The sequence below is a fragment of the Saccostrea cucullata genome, unplaced genomic scaffold (assembly GCF_032062105.1).
Source record: "Saccostrea cucullata isolate Sc308-1 unplaced genomic scaffold, CSIRO_AGI_Scuc_v1 ctg82, whole genome shotgun sequence".
NCBI lineage: Eukaryota > Metazoa > Mollusca > Bivalvia > Ostreida > Ostreidae > Saccostrea > Saccostrea cuccullata.
Window position 1 is genome coordinate 230,900 of NW_026928947.1, and position 20,194 is coordinate 251,093.

The window sequence follows — 20,194 nt, forward strand, 5'->3', positions numbered from 1 at the left end:
TATAAGAAAAACGATTTGTGTATTTTTACTGCAGGGAATTCTTATGATTCAGAAAGAGTGAATTTTAATTTCCTATATCACTTTCATATATAAGAAAAATATAGAGCTTTAAATATTTTGTATTGAAACTGTACCTTGTTCTTTGTTTCTATAAATAGAACTGGAAGTCCTCATTGATTTCGCATATTTCAAATATAAGTAGAACTGAATATCATCATTGTTTTTATGCTTGTTAGTTAACGGTAACTACCGATATTACATATAGTTTATACTTATCAGTCACATGATTATTTTACTAGGAAAACTTTATTATACTCATGACATATTGAACATGTTGAATACAGCAGTATATTTCGTAAATATGTTATCAATGAAGCTCCTTTAATCCTTTGTCATTTTTCTTCTTCTGCTGAGAAGTTGCTACATATAAGTGGATGTGCTATAAATAGAAAAGAGAGCCCCACGTTCAGATAGTGTGCATTTCACTAAATAGATTGGAATTATTTGTCAGTCACACAACGTCTACTGTAAATCTGGAAATTTTTACGTCGATTTTATTTTGCGAATTCAGGTCAAAATGGTGCTTATTAATTTTTACGTATCAAAATTTTGCGAATAACCACTGCTTTGTTAACATTTTCTTATTTGTAATTTATTTTTAAGAAAAATATTTTTGCGATCGAATGCAATGAACTCGCAAATTTGCTAAAAATTTATCTACAGCAAAAATTTCCAGACTAACGGTATAACATTGATTTTTCTTTCCAACATTGCCTGAAAAGGTACAATAACCCATATTTTCTCGATTATTCTAGGAATCTTTTTAGACCATTGTTGGTATAAAAAAAGGGTCAGTCCTAAATATTGTAGCAATTCCTGTACAAACAAGTGTTCATTTCGAAGGCATATTGTACAAAGCTTTATTTTAAGACATTTTCTAGCTTTAGATTTAAGATTAGCAAAAAACTGCCATTTTTTCCTAATATTTAGAGACAAATCTATATTTCGCCATTTGATACTAAAAATAGAATTGGGAAACCCCCTCAACCATTGTCCACACCGACTAATGGTGTCCAGCTTTTGTCATTAACATCTCAAATTTTACAATATACTTCCTAATTAAGCAGCAATGGCATCTATAAAGTGCCTAAAAAAGGCGCAATAATCTACATTTTCTCAATTATTCGAGTAATCTATGTTTAGACCATTGTTGCTATAAAATGAAGCAAGAGTCCATCCTCAATATTGTAGCATTATTGTACAAACATGTGCATTCTGAAAGCATATTGTCGAAAGCTTTATATTTGTTATGACTTTTTATATGAAGCTTTCAATTAGAACAAAAATGCCATTTTTCCTAGTATTCAGACATCTCTATATTTAGCCACCTGATACTAAAAATAGAAATGGGAATTCCCCTCAACCATTATTCATACCTGGCCAGCTAGTGGTGTCCAGATCTTGTCATTAACATCTCAAATTTTACAAAATATTTCCTAATTATGCAGCAATTACATCTAAAATGTGCTTGAAAAGGTGCAATAATCTACATTTTCTCAATTATTCGAATAATCTATTTTTAGACCATTGTTGATATGAAATGAAAGAAGAGTTCATCCTCAATATTGTGGCAATTATTGTACAAAACACATGTACATTCTGAAAGCATATTGTAGAAAGCTTTATATTTGTTAGGACTTTTTATATGAAGCTTCCAATTAGAACAAAAATGCCATTTTTCCTAATATTCAGAGACATCTCTATATTTAGCCACCTGATACTAAAAATAGAAATGGGAATTCCCTTCAACAATTATCCATACCACCTAGTGGTATCCAGATCTTGTCATTAACATCTAAAATTTTACAAAATATTTCCCAATTATGCAGCAACTACATCTAAAAAGTGCCTGAAAGGGTGCAATAATCTACATTTTCTCAAATTATTCGAGTAATCTATTTTTAGACCATTGTTGCCATAAAATGAAACAAGAGTCCATCCTCAATATCGTGGAAATTATTGTACAAACACATGTACAATCAGTAAAAATATTATAGAAAGCTTTATATTTGTTAGGACTTTTTATATGAAGCTTCCTATTAGAACAAAAATGCCATTTTTCCTAATATTCAGAGACATCTCTTTATTTAGCCACCTGATACTAAAAATAGAAATGGGAATTCCCCTCATCAATTATCTAAACCACCTAGTAGTATCCAGATCTTGTCATTTACATCTAAAATTTTACAAAATATTTACTAATTATGCAGCAACTACATCTAAAAATTGCCTGAAAAGGTGCAATAATCTACATTTTCTTAATTATTCGAGTAATCTATTTTTAGACCATTGTTGCCATTAAATGAGACAAGAGTCCATCCTCAATATTGTAGCAATTTTTGAACAAACACATGTACATTCTGAAAGCATATTGTAGAAAGCTTTATATTTGTTAGGACTTTTTATATGAAGCTTCCAATTAGAACAAAAATGCCATTTTTCCTAATATTCAGAGACATATCTATATTTAGCCACCTGTTACTAAAAATAGAAATGGGAATTCCCCTCAACCGTTGTCCATACCAGCTAGTGGTGTCCAGCTCTTGTCATTAAAATTTCAAATTTTACAACATACGTTCTAATTATGCATTAATGACAATTTAAACTTTGCCAAAATTTGATTTTTCACATTTTTCTAAAATATATCTATTTATAGATACATGTTACTAAAAATAGGAGCAAAAGCCCACTTATGTTTTTTCATGAAATGACACTACTTATTCCCAAGTATAATAACACATATAAGATTTGGGAAATTTCCGCGGACAATTTTTCTTATTTAGCCTCAAAGATCTCAAAAAATTCCAATTTCCCCATTTTTCAAATTCTTAGAAACCATGTAAGTTTGCATGACCTTTTTCTTACAGGAGGAATATTTCTAGAATAAACGATTATATGCCCTGTGTACCTTAAAATGTCATGTTATCATATGATCCAATGATTTTTGTTAGAGTGTATTAGATACCGATAAATATTCATTTACATTTCCTCAATTTTCATGTTTTCATTTAGTCAAAATGGGCCAAAAATGGCCGAATTCAATGGATCCGTCTCCATGGCAACCAAGTGCACGTGTGGAACTTCCGACACCATATTTACTAGTTTTGTACCAAGACACACCTATGGTGAAAATTTCATCAAAATCCGAGACATGTCGTTTCCAAGATTTTTTGGTGCTTACAGAGAATAATAGCATATAAAACTGTTTTATGCTCTTGCAATTCTTTGCTCTTCTTAGGCTTTTGCAGTTTTGTCAAGTGCATCTTATTGTAAATTTGTTTTGAGGGATTAAAGCAAAATGGATTCAAGTTTCATCATCTGTTAGAATTTCACACAAACGTGGATAAGTACAATTTTTGATTTTTTTTAAAAGAATTGTTTGGATATTCCTACACGCTGTCGTTTTCACTCATTTTTCAAAATATAGGCTGGCCTTTCAGTATTAAACTTTTTTACTTTACAAAGTTAATTAAACTCCCCAAGGAATGGAAACTTGCGACGAAGAGCATAATTATTAAGATATACTCTTACTTTGGTATACATTTTCACTGTCCATTTAGTATTATAGATTACGATTCTTAACGGACGAGTATTGTGGATATGGTATATACATGTATCTCAATATCTATGAATATTGTAAATTTCATTATCCATAAGTATTGAGATTTCTTTTATTAAAATTCATACTTATTATAGTGAAACGTTCTTTTAATTACCCCCTTTAGTAGCCGGATTCAAATCTCTTGATCTGCACTTCCTCAGGATACTATATATTTGTAAGAGTTATTAAAATCCCCTTGCTGTGAATTCCCAGGTAATTCATTTTTTTTTTCCCTGAATAAAAGTACTATGACAACTTCTATAATTCTAGTGTGAATGCCATAATTACATTTTTATTTATAGTAATTTAACAGGGTTTTTCCCCAGATTAAAGGTAAAAAGTCCTTTTTTTATTATTTTTTTTTTTTAGAAATATCATTACTTGTTTAAACAATCTTGGCTTTAAACTACGGTATATTTTCCATTATACAATGTTTATTACGTCCAAGGATTTCTAATCATTGATTGTGTGGATGTCCATTTTACCAGATTCTAGGCATTTCCTTCGGTAGTGATGATTATACCTGCATTTTCTAAATAAAGTTTGGATAGATTTTTTTTACCCTGGTCCGTCTGTCTGTCACTCTTTCTTCCCCTTCAAACTCCTCTATTATAATTACGGGGGCCATTCAATAAGAAATGCAAGACAGTATATCAAAATGTAGAAGTACTAGTATTTCATTTTTTTTACAGTTAAAATGTTCTATCAAGGAGCTGCTAATTACAGAAAACCTCATAATTTTTCCTATTTTCCTCGCAATGAAATACTGAGTATACTTTCATAACGTCAAGACACATGGTGCATAATTTGAGATAAATTATTACAGCGAATTACAAAACACTGGTTTAGTTTTCAATATGTTGCTGGATAGTTCAATAGGGTATACAATTTCGTCTTACACGTGTCACATTAGGTTTTAATCTGGGTCACGAAGTTACTCATTTTTTATCATTGGATTTTACTAGTTAGTGTGAATTGATTTCAATGTTGTATGAAGCCACAAATATGTTCAAGGTGTTTTGCTGAATATTGCCACTTTCCCCCCAGGATTAAGAATAAATTAAAATATGTGAAAGTGCAAGGATAGTTCAATCAAACCCGCCAAAAAATTTGAAGTTTCAATAATTTTTAAATTAAATAAGATATTTAATTAATTTTTGTGACATCATACAGAAAATTCTAACTTCAAATCTGTGTTCAAGCACCTTTAAATGCCTCTGTTTTCGGTAACATCTACCACTTGCATGACCATTTGATTTGTGGTTTTTTTGTCCACAGAAATTCTTTACACTTAATACTATATTTACTTATAATAAGATACACGCATAGTTTGGTGTGCATTTTTACTGCCCATTAGTATAATAGATTTTGATTCTCCGTCCACAAGTATTGATTGATTGATTGATTGTATGTTGTTTAACGCCCCTCTCGAGAATGTTGTCAATCATATGGAGACACTACCACTTGACAGTGGAGAGCTGCAAATTGTGTTTTATACTCGGCACTCAGGGCCATTGAGCAAGGAGGGGTCTTTTTCGTGCCAGCACCTACTGCGACACGGGGCCTCGGTTTATTCGGTCTCCACGTCCCACAGTGGGATTCGAACCCGCGACGTAATGGTTGACTCCTTATGTCGCGATTTCATATTTTGTCGTAATATCCAAATAATATATTATAAACAAGTTTATCTTTTAAAAAAGATAGGTGAGCTAGCGCCGTAGCAATTTTTAAACACAGAACGGAGGATCCGTGATCAAGTCATTTATTTTGCTGATTCTTTAATTTTTATCGAGGCTGGAGAGTGATAAATTTATTTTAATTGTTTTATGAAGTGTATTTTATAGATAAATAGGTAAAGAAACGAAGGGGTGGGGGGTTGTGAGGACATGGTCTATTAGAGTTTTGGCGCAATGGGACATTTTTGACCTTTCCTGGGGGGGGGGGGGGCACTATATAATATGGAGAACATGCCGATAAAGGCATTGTATGAGCTGGTTTAAGAATTATAGAATTTCTTGGCAATGTAGCAAAGAAAATACAGGGGAGTTCAAAGGAATATAGGAAAAATAACTCAAATTTTATGCTTTATAAAGAAATCCAGAGAGTTCCGAATGTGAAGAGGTCCTTTCGGTCATGTTAGGTTAAAAGCCATGTACACATCAGATTTTTTTCCCCAAATAAATAATGGATTTATTCGGTATTTTTAGTGTAAATTCCTGTTTCTGGTATTTGTAAGATTGGCTGAATTGACCAATCATGGTTGTGCTTAGATTTAAAAAAAAAACAAAAAATAAAAAAATAACCTCCTTTGTCAATGTTTAGAACAATCAGATAATGATTCGGGCTTTTCCGTCAGCAAAAAAAAACCCGGAAAATTTACAAAGTATTACAAATATGAAGTTATCTTTAAAGTGTAAGCTACACAATAAATAAACATACATGTAGTCATTTAATGCTACAACATGATACAACGAAATTGTTATTGTACGGTTTATCTATAGTAGTTTTCAAAGTTTTCCCAGAATGCACGACCGTGAAGCCGAGCAAGCGTATTCAAGATATTTGGACTAACGTAGTTGCTAGCGCTCGAGAGCGCTAGCAATAAAAGATGGTTTAAAGATCAATAAATGTGAAATATCATCAAGACACGGACACTTAGGAAATGCTTATCCTGTAATTGTATAAAAGAAACTAAAAGGTGTCATTTTAATTCAAATCTTTCTTCTGACGTTTTGATAAAACTACATATTTCTCTAATTCTTAATGAGTAAATTAAGTTTAATTCGTTGACAGTCAATTATAAGAATATAATTTCTTAAGTGGTCCCATTCTATCCACTTGGGTCATGATTTGAACAAACTTAAAACTTGACGATTCAATACTTCCATAACCATGGTTCCTGAGAAAAAAAAAATATAGAACCGTTTTTTCTGTAATTAAAATAAGCTTTTAATCACACGCATTTGGGACCCTGATTCAATTCTTTTGGAAGATGATTCGGGGTGTCCTGTAGATGTAGAAGGATATGGATAACGAACAGTATTCAATCTCAAAGTCCATAAAACAATACAAAATAAGCGCAGAGCAAACACGGACCTCCGAAACATCAGAGGTGGGATCAGGTGCCATGGAGGAGTGAGCATCCCAATGATAAATTGTGTTTGCTGACAAGGTCATTGTATCGGCCATAGAACTTACGAAATGATGCTTTAAACGAGACGGCTGATATTCGTGTTTCATCAACTTGCTTGTCAATAATTTATCTCGTTTTAGAAATTGTTCATACAGCAAGCTCTTGCGTATCGAATCAGTTGAGATATCAAGTATATTCACTCCGTATAAATGCAGATATTCACTCCGTATAAATGCAGCATATATTGCTGCATATATAAGGGAAGTTGACGATAGAAAAGTTAAAGTTATCATGTATATCATATAGCTTGGGTGTTAGATTACCATTAACGTCTTTTTCAAGTAAAATACTTTGTGTTATCTTTTATCTCAAGCTCACAAGGATATACATGTATCGTATCGACGTAGGAATAGAAATTACCATTGTTAATTGACAATACGTCGTCGATATATCTAAATACAAGAAACTTTTGGAATTCACATTTTTCACCTACCGGTTAAATACGGGTCGAAAATGATGTTTTTCAAAAAAAAAAAAATCCTGGTTCCAAAACTTCTCTAACATTTTATGCAATAGAAGGATGATAGCTGGAGCCCACAGACGTGCAATATAAGGTTTAGGATTTTTAATTAAAACCTTGGGGTGGGTATAAAAATGGGGGTCGAAAAATCTAATTTGTTAATCCACAGGTATAAAAGTGGTTTCATAGAAGGAATTACATCATAAGTGAGTATGAAGACAAAAACCCCTGGAAATTCTACATAATCAAATTTTACTTAGAAACCCTTGAAAGACATTCATTTTTTCATATCTTAAAATTTAAGGTCAAATTTCTAGAATGTTCCGTTTTTAAGAAGTAAAAATTTCCCGTAGTAAAATTTCGATTCGAAGAAGATTAAGTGGTTGTAAGTATGTACTCACAGTTTGTGTATAAATACATGTCTTTATTTCGTAACTTCATTCAATACGGCATAAGTTATAAATTGAATTGTCAAATGTTGAATTTTTTTCCATGATGGTGAAGGTTGTAATACATGGACTAACGTAGTTGCTAGCGCTCGAGAGCGCTAGCAATAAAAGATGGTTTAAAGATCAATAAATGTGAAATATCATCAAGACACGGACACTTAGGAAATGCTTATCCTGTAATTGTATAAAAGAAACTAAAAGGTGTCATTTTAATTCAAATCTTTCTTCTGACGTTTTGATAAAACTACATATTTCTCTAATTCTTAATGAGTAAATTAAGTTTAATTCGTTGACAGTCAATTATAAGAATATAATTTCTTAAGTGGTCCCATTCTATCCACTTGGGTCATGATTTGAACAAACTTAAAACTTGACGATTCAATACTTCCATAACCATGGTTCCTGAGAAAAAAAAAATATAGAACCGTTTTTTCTGTAATTAAAATAAGCTTTTAATCACACGCATTTGGGACCCTGATTCAAATCTTTTGGAAGATGATTCGGGGTGTCCTGTAGATGTAGAAGGATATGGATAACGAACAGTATTCAATCTCAAAGTCCATAAAACAATACAAAATAAGCGCAGAGCAAACACGGACCTCCGAAACATCAGAGGTGGGATCAGGTGCCATGGAGGAGTGAGCATCCCAATGATAAATTGTGTTTGCTGACAAGGTCATTGTATCGGCCATAGAACTTACGAAATGATGCTTTAAACGAGACGGCTGATATTCGTGTTTCATCAACTTGCTTGTCAATAATTTATCTCGTTTTAGAAATTGTTCATACAGCAAGCTCTTGCGTATCGAATCAGTTGAGATATCAAGTATATTCACTCCGTATAAATGCAGATATTCACTCCGTATAAATGCAGCATATATTGCTGCATATATAAGGGAAGTTGACGATAGAAAAGTTAAAGTTATCATGTTTATCATATAGCTTGGGTGTTAGATTACCATTAACGTCTTTTTCAAGTAAAATACTTTGTGTTATCTTTTATCTCAAGCTCACAAGGATATACATGTATCGTATCGACGTAGGAATAGAAATTACCATTGTTAATTGACAATACGTCGTCGATATATCTAAATACAAGAAACTTTTGGAATTCACATTTTTCACCTACCGGTTAAATACGGGTCGAAAATGATGTTTTTCAAAAAAAAAAAAATCCTGGTTCCAAAACTTCTCTAACATTTTATGCAATAGAAGGATGATAGCTGGAGCCCACAGACGTGCAATATAAGGTTTAGGATTTTTAATTAAAACCTTGGGGTGGGTATAAAAATGGGGGTCGAAAAATCTAATTTGTTAATCCACAGGTATAAAAGTGGTTTCATAGAAGGAATTACATCATAAGTGAGTATGAAGACAAAAACCCCTGGAAATTCTACATAATCAAATTTTACTTAGAAACCCTTGAAAGACATTCATTTTTTCATATCTTAAAATTTTAGGTCAAATTTCTAGAATGTTCCGTTTTTAAGAAGTAAAAATTTCCCGTAGTAAAATTTCGATTCGAAGAAGATTAAGTGGTTGTAAGTATGTACTCACAGTTTGTGTATAAATACATGTCTTTATTTCGTAACTTCATTCAATACGGCATAAGTTATAAATTGAATTGTCAAATGTTGAATTTTTTTCCATGATGGTGAAGGTTGTAATACATTTGTTCTTCGTTATCTACATGACAATATGTCAAGTGCAAGGAGGTAAGGAACTTTACACTTACTTTAAGGTATTCAATGTATTTCGAAACTTGAATCTCGAATCAGCCTTCTGGGCTTTCGTATAACGACCATATTTTGTACGTTATAAATTAATGATGCAATTATCTAACCATGGTAGCATTTTGAAGATGTTATCAGATAAAAATGCTCCACCGAAGGAATTAAAAAAAATGATTATTGTTCAATTATCTGTATCTTTTTACATTGAAGTCTATGGGCAGCGCATGTTTTTATCAGATATTGTAAAAAAGTAATTTGAAACAAATCTCTTGGTGAACATATGCATAAACTCCCTGTTTATTAAACTATGAAATAACTAAACAAGCGTTTAGAAAGAAATGCGGAAAACCAAGAAGGACAGAGGGACAGACAGACGGACGGACAGATGCAGAGGAAACCTAAGTCCCCATCCGGTTTCACTGGTAGGGGACTAATTATTTACCGCAGAAATTTTGAGAAATCAAAAATTTTCTTCTTTTCTTCAAGGACAGATAACTCTTCAAAAACTTTTCATGTGCATCCATCAGTCTTGTGAATTTGGTTCATATAATTTTTATCGTTATCTAGTAGTATGTGTTAACTACTTTAAAATTATTCAAATTAGTTCAAAATCCCTTCATTATATATTGAATACCTTCAGGTATGATTCTTCTCTGGTTTCTGACTAGATGAAATATTCAAAGTACATTTGCTTATTGTCATCTCCCTCGGGAGATGACACATTAAGATTGTATGCCGGAAGTGAAGTCCTAGTGTAAGCCTCCATTAATCTTTCGGGAGTCCTCGATGTTTTACAGAGTTCCAAGTAGCCTGTAAACTGGTTTTCTTTTAGAAGAACTAGCTTAGGACTGTGTGATCTACTTTCGGTTTAGGCCTATTTGAAAGCCAAGGAAAATTTAGAAAAGAAGTACGATGCTTATAGCGAGCGCAGCGAGCGTCGCGAAGAGACGCTCGTAACTGCGAGCTCTAACGACAACGCTTGGGCGAAGAGAAAATTCGGACGACAGCACATTCATTCTGTAGAATTTTTTGCCGCAGTAATTTTGACCCACAATGCATCACTTAGCAAAGTTGCGTTCTCGCGAGAATGACGGCAAATGTTCAACAAAAAGTTTACTCGCCTTGATTAAATTATGGATACATATTGAAGATAAATTGTAAACGTAACTTTTTTCATTAACTTTCAGCACTGTTCAGTTTTTCCTTGGTATTTGTAACTTACATACGACGTCATGTGACGTCAGAGTCTAGATTCACCACGCACCAAATGTCACGTGCGGTTTGACGAGCCCGATCTAAATCAAAAGAAATAGAAGAGTTTGCGCTCGATCTAACGGTCGCACCGTCAACATATTAAATATCTATAGTTTCGGTGTGTCGTATATTAGGGCTGTATCAATATATCGATATATCGATACGTATCGATATTCAAGAAAAATATCGTATCGAAAAGTAACTTCCAATACGTATCGGACAGACATTTTTTCTTCATATTCTGTTTAAAAGATGGGAATTTCAATCACCAAAGATTATATTTTACTTTTTTGAATTAAAACCTTCAATAATTATATAATTTCCAAGCAAATAACACAGTTTTTATAATTATTACAAAATACATAGAGAAGTTTTTTTGAACATGTTGATTTTACTGTCATCAAAAGTTTTAATTGAAGTGTTATTTTTAAAGACAATGAGACAAGAACTTTAAAATGGATAATAAAACACTTAATTGTTATGAAATGTATGCATAAAATGATTTAGAAACCTTTTCTGATGGATTTGTTTCAGAATCCAATATATCGCATATCGTTTTAAAAAATATTGTATCGTATCGAAATTTTTGGCTCAATACACAGCCCTATCGTATATATATTGATCCTCAGTACTATGCCTTATTAAATGGGTAAGCCACACAAGGCTCCGAGAATTGACAATGACGTGATTTCTATATATAGATTTGTTGACGGGAAGGGAAAACTGGTTCTCGCACAAAAGAACAAGCTTACAAGTAGATTCTGCAAAAAATGAATGAAGAGTGGTCAACGCTAATTTTATGTTAATTTTTTAGTCTGTAATTGGATTTATTAAATTAATTCCTGTCAAACTTTAATGATTAGCTGCTTTTAAGTGAATGATAATTATTGCTGATAATTCCGTATTGTGTTAAGAAAATATAGTTCAAGGAAAGTATTTGAATTTAAGTAAATTGTAAACACCCAGAACCACAAAGACCGCTAGAATGAAATTTCACGAAAAATCGCCTTGGGTGCTCTCGCAGACGTCCATGCTTTCCATATATATACTGCGGCCAAAAGAAACTGCGTACTTTACTGTGGAGTTTGCTGAATAAGTCATTTGGGAACTTCAGGTGTAATAATCCATATATTATATTCATTGCATTAAAATATCTCCCTTTCTGTTTTATTTCTTTGACATTATTGATACCAAAGAGATGACATTTCAGGCTTTCTGGAAAGCCAAACTTGTATGTCTTATGTTTGAAAACCTGCAGGGACTATATTTTTGGCGGAATGTTGGCGTATGAAAACATCTTCTTTCCTGCTGTTCAAAATTATTATAAAACACTGAATTTAGTTATAATTAATATTTTTACACAATCAAAGACTTGAAGAACTTTTCAAGTGTAAATATAATTAATAACAAGAGGCCAACGGACCACATCGCTCACCTTAGCAAATGGGCTAGTTAAAAACACATATCAGCTCAGTGGTGAAAAGTTTGCTTGTTTGGGGGAGGGGGGGGGGTTGATTTTGTTTATTACTTGAAGATTTTTAAAGATTTTTCCTATGTATTCCTATGTAAAACTTTGATCAGCCATTGTAGCCCCTCCCTATCCTCGGGGGGGGGGGGTCATGCTTTGAATAAACTTGAATCTACACTACCTGGGGATGCTTCCACATGACTTTCATCTTTCCTGGTTCAATAGTTTTGAAGTAAAATATTTTTAAATATTTTTCCTATATATTTCTATGTAAAACTTTGATCAGCCATTGTGGCCCCGCCCTACCCCCGGGGGTCATGATTTGAACGAACTTGAATCTACACTTCTTGAGGATAGTTCCATATGATTTTCATCTTTCCTGATCCAATGGTTCAAGAAAAGATTTTCAAAAATCCTATATATCCCTATATAAAACTTTATCAGTCATTTTGGCCCCGCCCTATCCTCCGGGGTCACGATATAAAAAAAACAAACTTGAATCTACATTACCTGAGGATGCTTCCACATGAGTTTCGTCTTTCCTGGCCCAGTGATTCTGGAGAAAAAGATCTTTCAACATTTTCCCTATATATATTTTATGTAAAACTTTGATCAGCCATTGTGGCCACTTGAATCTACACTACCCGAGGATAATTCCATATAAGTTTCATTTTTCCTGGCACAGTGGTTCTTGAGAAGAAGATTTCTAGAACATACCACCAAATATTCACTATTTCTTAATTATCTCCCCTTGAATAAGGGCGTGATCCTTTATTTGAATAAACTTGAATTCCCTTCAACTAAGAATACTTTGTGCCACGTTTGGTTGAAATTGGCCCAGTGGCTCTTGAGAAGAAGTCGAAAATGTGAAAAGTTAACGCATGCGCGGATCTAGAGGGGGGGTCGGGGGGGTCAGGACCTTTACCAGGTTAAAAAATGTATATACTAAAACTAGAAAAAAGTTACTATGGACCCCCCCCCCCTGGAAAACGCTGAACCCCCCCTGGTAAACGCGAATATGTATGAAATGGGTATGAAAATTGAAAGATTTGAGGCGGTAGAAGTCACCACTACCCCCCCCCCCCCCCCCCCCCCCCCCCCCCACGAAATAGGTTTTTGACGTTTCGGCGAGTTAAGGTTTTTTTTTTTTTTTGCTTGTCAAGAAATTTTGGGGATTGGATTTTTTTTTAAGACTTGGGTGGACCCCCCCTGGAAAAAATTTCTGGATCCGCGCCCGTAACGACGACGCCGACAACACCAACGACGACGACAAGTACAGACAACGGACAAATTTTGATCAGAAAAGCTCACTTGAGCCTTCGGCTCAGGTGAGCTAATAATAAGGGACTACAGTTCCTAAATATATCAAATAAATATGAATTAATTTTTCAAACAAACTATAAATATGTTAGCTTTTATCGGCTTCCAATCTGAGTATGTACAGATTTGAGCCAAAAATCCGTAAAAAAGTATTTTTTTTTTTCTATTTCAGTAAACGATCAAAAAATTATTTTTGTATCATTTTGTATCTTTATTTAAAAAATTTGAAACGCAGGGTAACATTATATGTGAATTTTTTTAACCACATGACCAAAAAGCATAAAAATTGGTCAGATGAGAATCTTTGATACTATGCACTAAAATTAGCGAATAGATTTACTCAACCGTGAAGTATATGACGTCCCGTCAGAAAAGTGCTGAAAACCAAAAACACGTGCAACTTGATGAGGACAAGTTTGACAACGATCTTTTTGTATCATTTGATACATTTGAAGCATACACAGTATTTGTAGATGAAATGCATTTCTAGCAGTCTTATAGCTGACGGAAGTTCCATGGGATCTAGCTTTTACGTTGCCAAGATAAGGAAAAAGACAACAACAGCTTGGTGTGCAGCCGCTGCAACCCCCCCCCCCCCCCCCCCGATCGAACGTCTTAACAAAGAGGGCCTTGAAAGGTTTTCATTCAACCGTGACGATGACGTGGCGCGTAACAGAGACACGTCACGTACGGGTTATTCGTCCTACCACCTGTTAAATCACCAACTTACTACCACAAAACTACTATTGAAAGAGTAGTTTAACATTATCATTGCATTTACCACAAAACTGAAAGAAACCGATTGTGCGATTTGGAACACAGAGCTGGTTAACTTTTCGTTGGTCTTCTAGGTAACATTTTCATTAAAGATAATTTTAAACGTTAGCTAGGAATGCTTAAGTCGTACGTACGAGATAATAAGTCGTACGTACGAGATACTAATGCCCTGTTTAAGTCGAATTAAACGTAAGTTTACTGCGAATTAGCTTCGCTTAGCGTTCCCACGGAGAATCAAATGCGAATTACTTTAATTCGATTTAGTTTACTGCGCATTAAATTACTTCGCATTGTCTCCGTGTGAATGCTAAGCGAAGCTAATTCGAATTCAATTTTGGGGCATGCGTAATGGCAAAATTAAATCAAATGCGTCATGTCGGTGGTCAGCTTTAAGTACTTATGCTATTTTTGACTGAAAAACTAAGAAAAATTGTGTTAATCACTAAAATATGTGTACAGACACTGTAATATTATGTCAAATACATCCGCTTCTGCATAAGGTGACGTGATTAGCAAATGACGTCATAATAGCCTTTCTGACGCCTGACTGTCGAAGTGAAATTTTAATTCGCATCAATTTACTTCGCATTAGCTGTCGTGTGAACGCAATTTTATTCGCACTAGTTTGATTCGCATTAGTTTACTTCGCATTAATTTACTGCGAATTAAACTTGTCGGGTGAACAGGGCTTAAGTCATACATACGACATTATCTACGGAAACGTATAACCGCCTCGTGTTGTTGTTTTAGAACACGATATTACGATATTAAAATGTTGTCAAGTACAATTACTTCAAGGTTTGGCGATTTAATCATGACAACAATCTCTGATGAATAATACTCTACTGATATGTTTTAGACGACTTATACACTTTGAAATATCCGAGTTAAATTCCTTAATGTCGCACATAAAATAATGTGAAAACATTATGCCGCTTAAATTAAATTTCGCAGACATTAGTGCAATATAACATACATGAAGACTTCGCTTAGACGACTCGATTTAATCAAAGAGAAAAATTCAACAAAATTTGAACGATTTGTAACATCAGATATATACAAGATACAAGATTTTATCAGTCCAATTTGGGCCCTGGAGGAGCAAAAAAGATTTACAAACAAAAGAAGGACCCAGGAGGAGGATCCAATTGATAGAACAAACATGATCTTACATATAATGAGAGCAATTGATAAAACGTATATGAGTTATACTGACTATGCATACATCTATTGTACATATGTTATGATAATATTATAGTCAAGGGCAAGAAACTGGGAAAAAAGTACATATATACATATATGCCTATCAAAATATCCTCAATTAAAGTAACGTTAATCATGTTCCTAGCTTGGAGAACATATGCAGACATATAAGCATTAAATTTTGTCGTCTGATGTGATGTCATGAATTAAATATGACCTCAAAATATTGTAAATTCAAAATTTCTAGAAAGTTGTATATTAATTTTCTTTGATAATTCAATTGGAAAAAATCGAGTGCACGTCTGCACATACTCTATATTTTAATATTATGTGTAGATTGATAAAATTAACGAAATAATTTGCATTTTGTCCTCATTCTTTTTAAAGATAACACACAAGCTTATTAGTCAGTGCTGTCATTGACACAAATCTATCTTTTTCCCAAATCATGTTTTGAATTATTTGGTAAATTCACATTTATGCTATAATGTATACAGTCATATACATTTTATGAAGTTGCTCTTTGAGTACATTTAAAAAAGAATATACATTAAAAAATTATAACATCTGCAAAATCTGCAAACTTCTTTTTGTTTATTCTGAGAAGAAAAAAAAAAATATTGCAGATTTTAGATTTTTATTTTTAAAAATCATTTTTTTAAAAATAAACAATTTCGGAGAATAAAAATCAGGCACGTAGCTACGGTTTTGAAAGAGTATCTCGAGTCCTAAGAAAGGCACACAGTCAGAAAAAGAGGAAAGCATTGCCTAGACATGCACTACGGGTCTGCAAGTAGTGCTATAACAATTTGAATTATTTTATTTAAATCAGACATCGATGCAATGCATTACGTTATATTAATCAATCTGATGTTATAAGTCGTTCGAATTTTACTGAATTTCCTCTTTGATTAAATCTAGTCGTCTACCCGAGGTCTTCATATGGGTCAATATAAAAAAAAGCAGCTAAATGGTTCATGTGAAAATTGGAAATACAATTAAATATTTCCGTTTCTTTTTTGTATCTAAATTGATAAAGCTGCACAATATTTTGGGAAAACAACATTTAGCAAACAGTAGGGAAGCTATTTTTTTCAGAATGTTCTCGTAAATATTATCAAACTGTGTTTTTCTGTCATTGGTCTTACCTTATAAAATTTTGTCGTATAGAATCAAGTGAAAAACTTATGAATGCAAGCTATGATAAACATTTACTAGTATTATTCAAGTTTACTGATAAGTCCAAAAGTTTCATTGTCCAGTGATGAAAATTAAGTTTTCAATCATATTTGTACATTGACGTGAGACAAAAATAAAAAGACACACGCTATACTATGCTGCAAATGTGGTGCCATGCGTGTATAAATCAAAATAAAATAGTTTATGATTTTTTTCAATGAGTAAAATTATGTAATATAAAGTTATCTCTTACATTTAAACTTATTAAAAGGGAAAAATAACACCTTTTAGGTTGGTTACTCCACTGACTCAACTGTAACACCAATGATCGAAATCAGTAATACCAATGACCTAGCACTTAAAAACTAGCAATTTAACATAATACAACATGAAATTTTATGTGAAAGACAGAATACACTGCATGACTAACATACAGAAATGAAATAAGTTTCTGGGATTTCATACTTAAAATGATCTTATAACAAAAAGAAGTCTGGTAACACCAATGACAGAGACTTATCCCATTGTGACCATAGCATAATACAGAGCTACATGAGGTGTACTGTCATTTAATCATTTAAAGAATATGTGATTTATGTAGATATGTAGATAACTTTAAAAAAATATAAAGGAGAAAACCCCCTGTTGCAAACGTTAATTTTTTCTTATACTTTTCTTCAATAAAGCCCCACATGTATATTGTATACAAATACATGGTGAAAGCTGAAAGAAATACAGTGTTGGTTTATCATTGGTTTGAGAAAAAATAATGTGGGTAGGGTAAAAGGATCTCAACTGTGTCGGATATAACGTTTTAAATCCCATATTCTTCATTAAAGAACTAGTGGATAAAATGTATAAATCAAAATCTCTTGTCACTGGTGTTACTTCACTAGTCATTGGTGTTACCATAAAAAGGTAACTATTTGTAGAGAGATTTAAACAAACTGAGTTTAACTTAACTAATTTTACTTTACTTAGGTGATAACCTCTGACATTCATACTTGGCCTGTGAATTTTTCAGAAGGGAAAATATATTTTCTGAGCATAAAAAAATGTTTGTCATTGGTGTTACATGTATATGATCTGAAGTTGTCATTGGGATTACCATATATTTGAAACGTCTGTAAGTGGGAAAAAAATATGTATTGGAAAATAAATCAAAATACTTTCAAACACCATAAATTAGGTTTGCAAAGTAGAATACAAATAAATGACTTTTCTAAATAAGAAGAATATATTTTGCCTCCAAAAGTACTTGTTTTGTCAATGGTGTAACCATTCCTGTCATTGGTGTTAAACTCTGGGAAGTAATGCCAATGACAGTAACACCAATGACGTATTAGTCATAAAATGATCTGGTATCTCTTATTTACCCTAGATAAAGTAAAAGTTTTGTCCACATTGCTATCAGTTCACCTAAAGAACATCTTACGTAAAAAAGTTCAATGAATATCTAAAATTGTTTTGAAATAACGATGGAAACACCACTGACAAAAAAAGTCTGTACTAGTGTACTTTTTTACTTCTGAAGTCCATCAATATGTTCTGATCATGAATATCAAAGAACTTTTTCTGTTGTTTTTGGTTAGAAGTGATGTAATATGACTTAGGACTGTTTATATTCTCTTATCAGGAATGATAACTCTTTTGTAGCAAAAACAAAAATAGTAACACCAATGACACAAATTTCTTGTACAGTCATATTTAAGGCTGTATCAGTTAAATGGAAGATGGGGTTCATATTTTTTTAATCCAATACATATTCTATTTAACATTTACTTTATGCATACATGATTTTTCAGAAAAAAATTCATACCATTTTTGGCATATTTATCCTTATTTGAAGAGGAAAATTCCATTGACAGCTGAATTTGACTGATTGGTGTGATAAAAATCATCTATTGACTTAAATGAAATTAATTATGTGAAAATTTCTATTAGTAAGTAGAAAGTATAGATGTCATACATTGTAAAGCAACAATCCAAAATAGGGAGAAAATAAGAAATAGGATTTTACAAAGAAGTGACACGTTTAGCTGCTTTTTTTTATATTGACCCATATATGTTATATTGCACTAATGTCTGCGATATTTAATTTCAGCGGCTTAATTTTTACACGTTATTTTAGTGCGACATTTAGGAATTCTACTTTGATATATCAAAGTGTATAAGTCGTATAAAACATACCAGAAAAGTACTATTCATCAGAGATTGTTGTCATTATTAAATCGCCAAACCTTGAAGTAATTGTATTTGACAACATTTTTATATCATAATATCGCGTTCTAAAACATCAACACGAGGCGGTTATACGTTTCCGTAATTATCTCGTTCGTACGACTTGGTATCTCGTTTGTACGACTTATTATCTCGTTCGTACGACTTATTATGTCGTATGTACGATTTAGTATATCGTACAAACGACTTAGTATCTCGTACGTACGGCTTATTTACGCTTCCGTAAATGTTAGCTAATATATAAGGAAAAATAAAACTGTTTCATCTCAGAAGTTTATCTTGCGTTTCACAACCCCTATATCATATATACAAGCGCAAATAGTTCATAACAATATTTATTTTATAGTCTATTTATAATCCTTTTATAATCTTTATAATCTATAAACAAACACAAACAGCTTTTGCTACTCATCGTAGGGGTAGAGCGCGTGCAGCACCTTGCTTCGCCTTGGTCAATATTGATATTTTTCTGGCGAATAATTATCCATTAATAACATTACACGTTAAACAGTTATTAAGACAAATTGTTTGAAAATATTAATACTTTTAGACTCTATATTCTAAAGCCATATAAAATATAAATGAATGAACAATGCAGATATACAAGTGTACCTGGTGAATGGAAATGGGCCAACCAGTGGAAGGGTTGAAATAGTAATAAATGGACTCAATGGGACTATTTGTGATGATAGATGGTCAAATAAAAATGCTGCTGTTGTCTGCAGAATGCTTGGTTTTAGGTAAGGTAATCATTATCATTTTTAAAATTGGTTGCTCAATGTACGATTGATACAGTAGCATTAGAAAAAAAATTCCCATTTTCCTGTGCCTTAACTTTCTTCACATTGAAATTAAAGAGGCTGGGGGGGGGAGCTATTTTTAGACTATTTTTATCTCCTTTAAAAGAAGAGCCCCATATATAGCTATACAAAAATAATCAAATTTTAAAACTAAAAAGTATGAATTTTTTCTTTGCCGAATGATAGTTGACAGCTTAAGATACCGTATCAAAAAAAAAAAAAAAATAAAATAAGTTAAATCTGGTGGTTAATTTGTGGTTAATTTGTTGACCCCTTAAAACCTCCTTAAAGTATTTTTCTTATTGATATCTGCTTATTGAAACAACATTGTAGAGGTGGCCAGGCAACGATTAGAGCGACCTTTGGGGAAGGTTCAGGAGTCATCTGGCTTGATGATGTTGAGTACAATGGTGACGAATCGTCTCTTTTTGATTGTTCAAGAAGGCCATGGGGAAA

General features: G+C 32.8%; 1 protein-coding gene across 1 annotated transcript in view; it reads left to right on the plus strand.

The window, feature by feature from the left end:
* The first annotated feature begins 9,408 nt into the window (after nucleotides 1-9,408).
* LOC134279356 (plasminogen-like) overlaps nucleotides 9,409-20,194 on the plus strand; it is a 34,252-nt gene continuing 23,466 nt past the window's right edge. Inside the window, exon 1 of the mRNA XM_062761743.1 lies at nucleotides 9,409-9,478. Within this exon, the coding sequence (XP_062617727.1) occupies nucleotides 9,412-9,478 (67 nt within the window). The 5' untranslated portion in view covers nucleotides 9,409-9,411. The remainder of the gene's footprint in view (nucleotides 9,479-20,194) is intronic.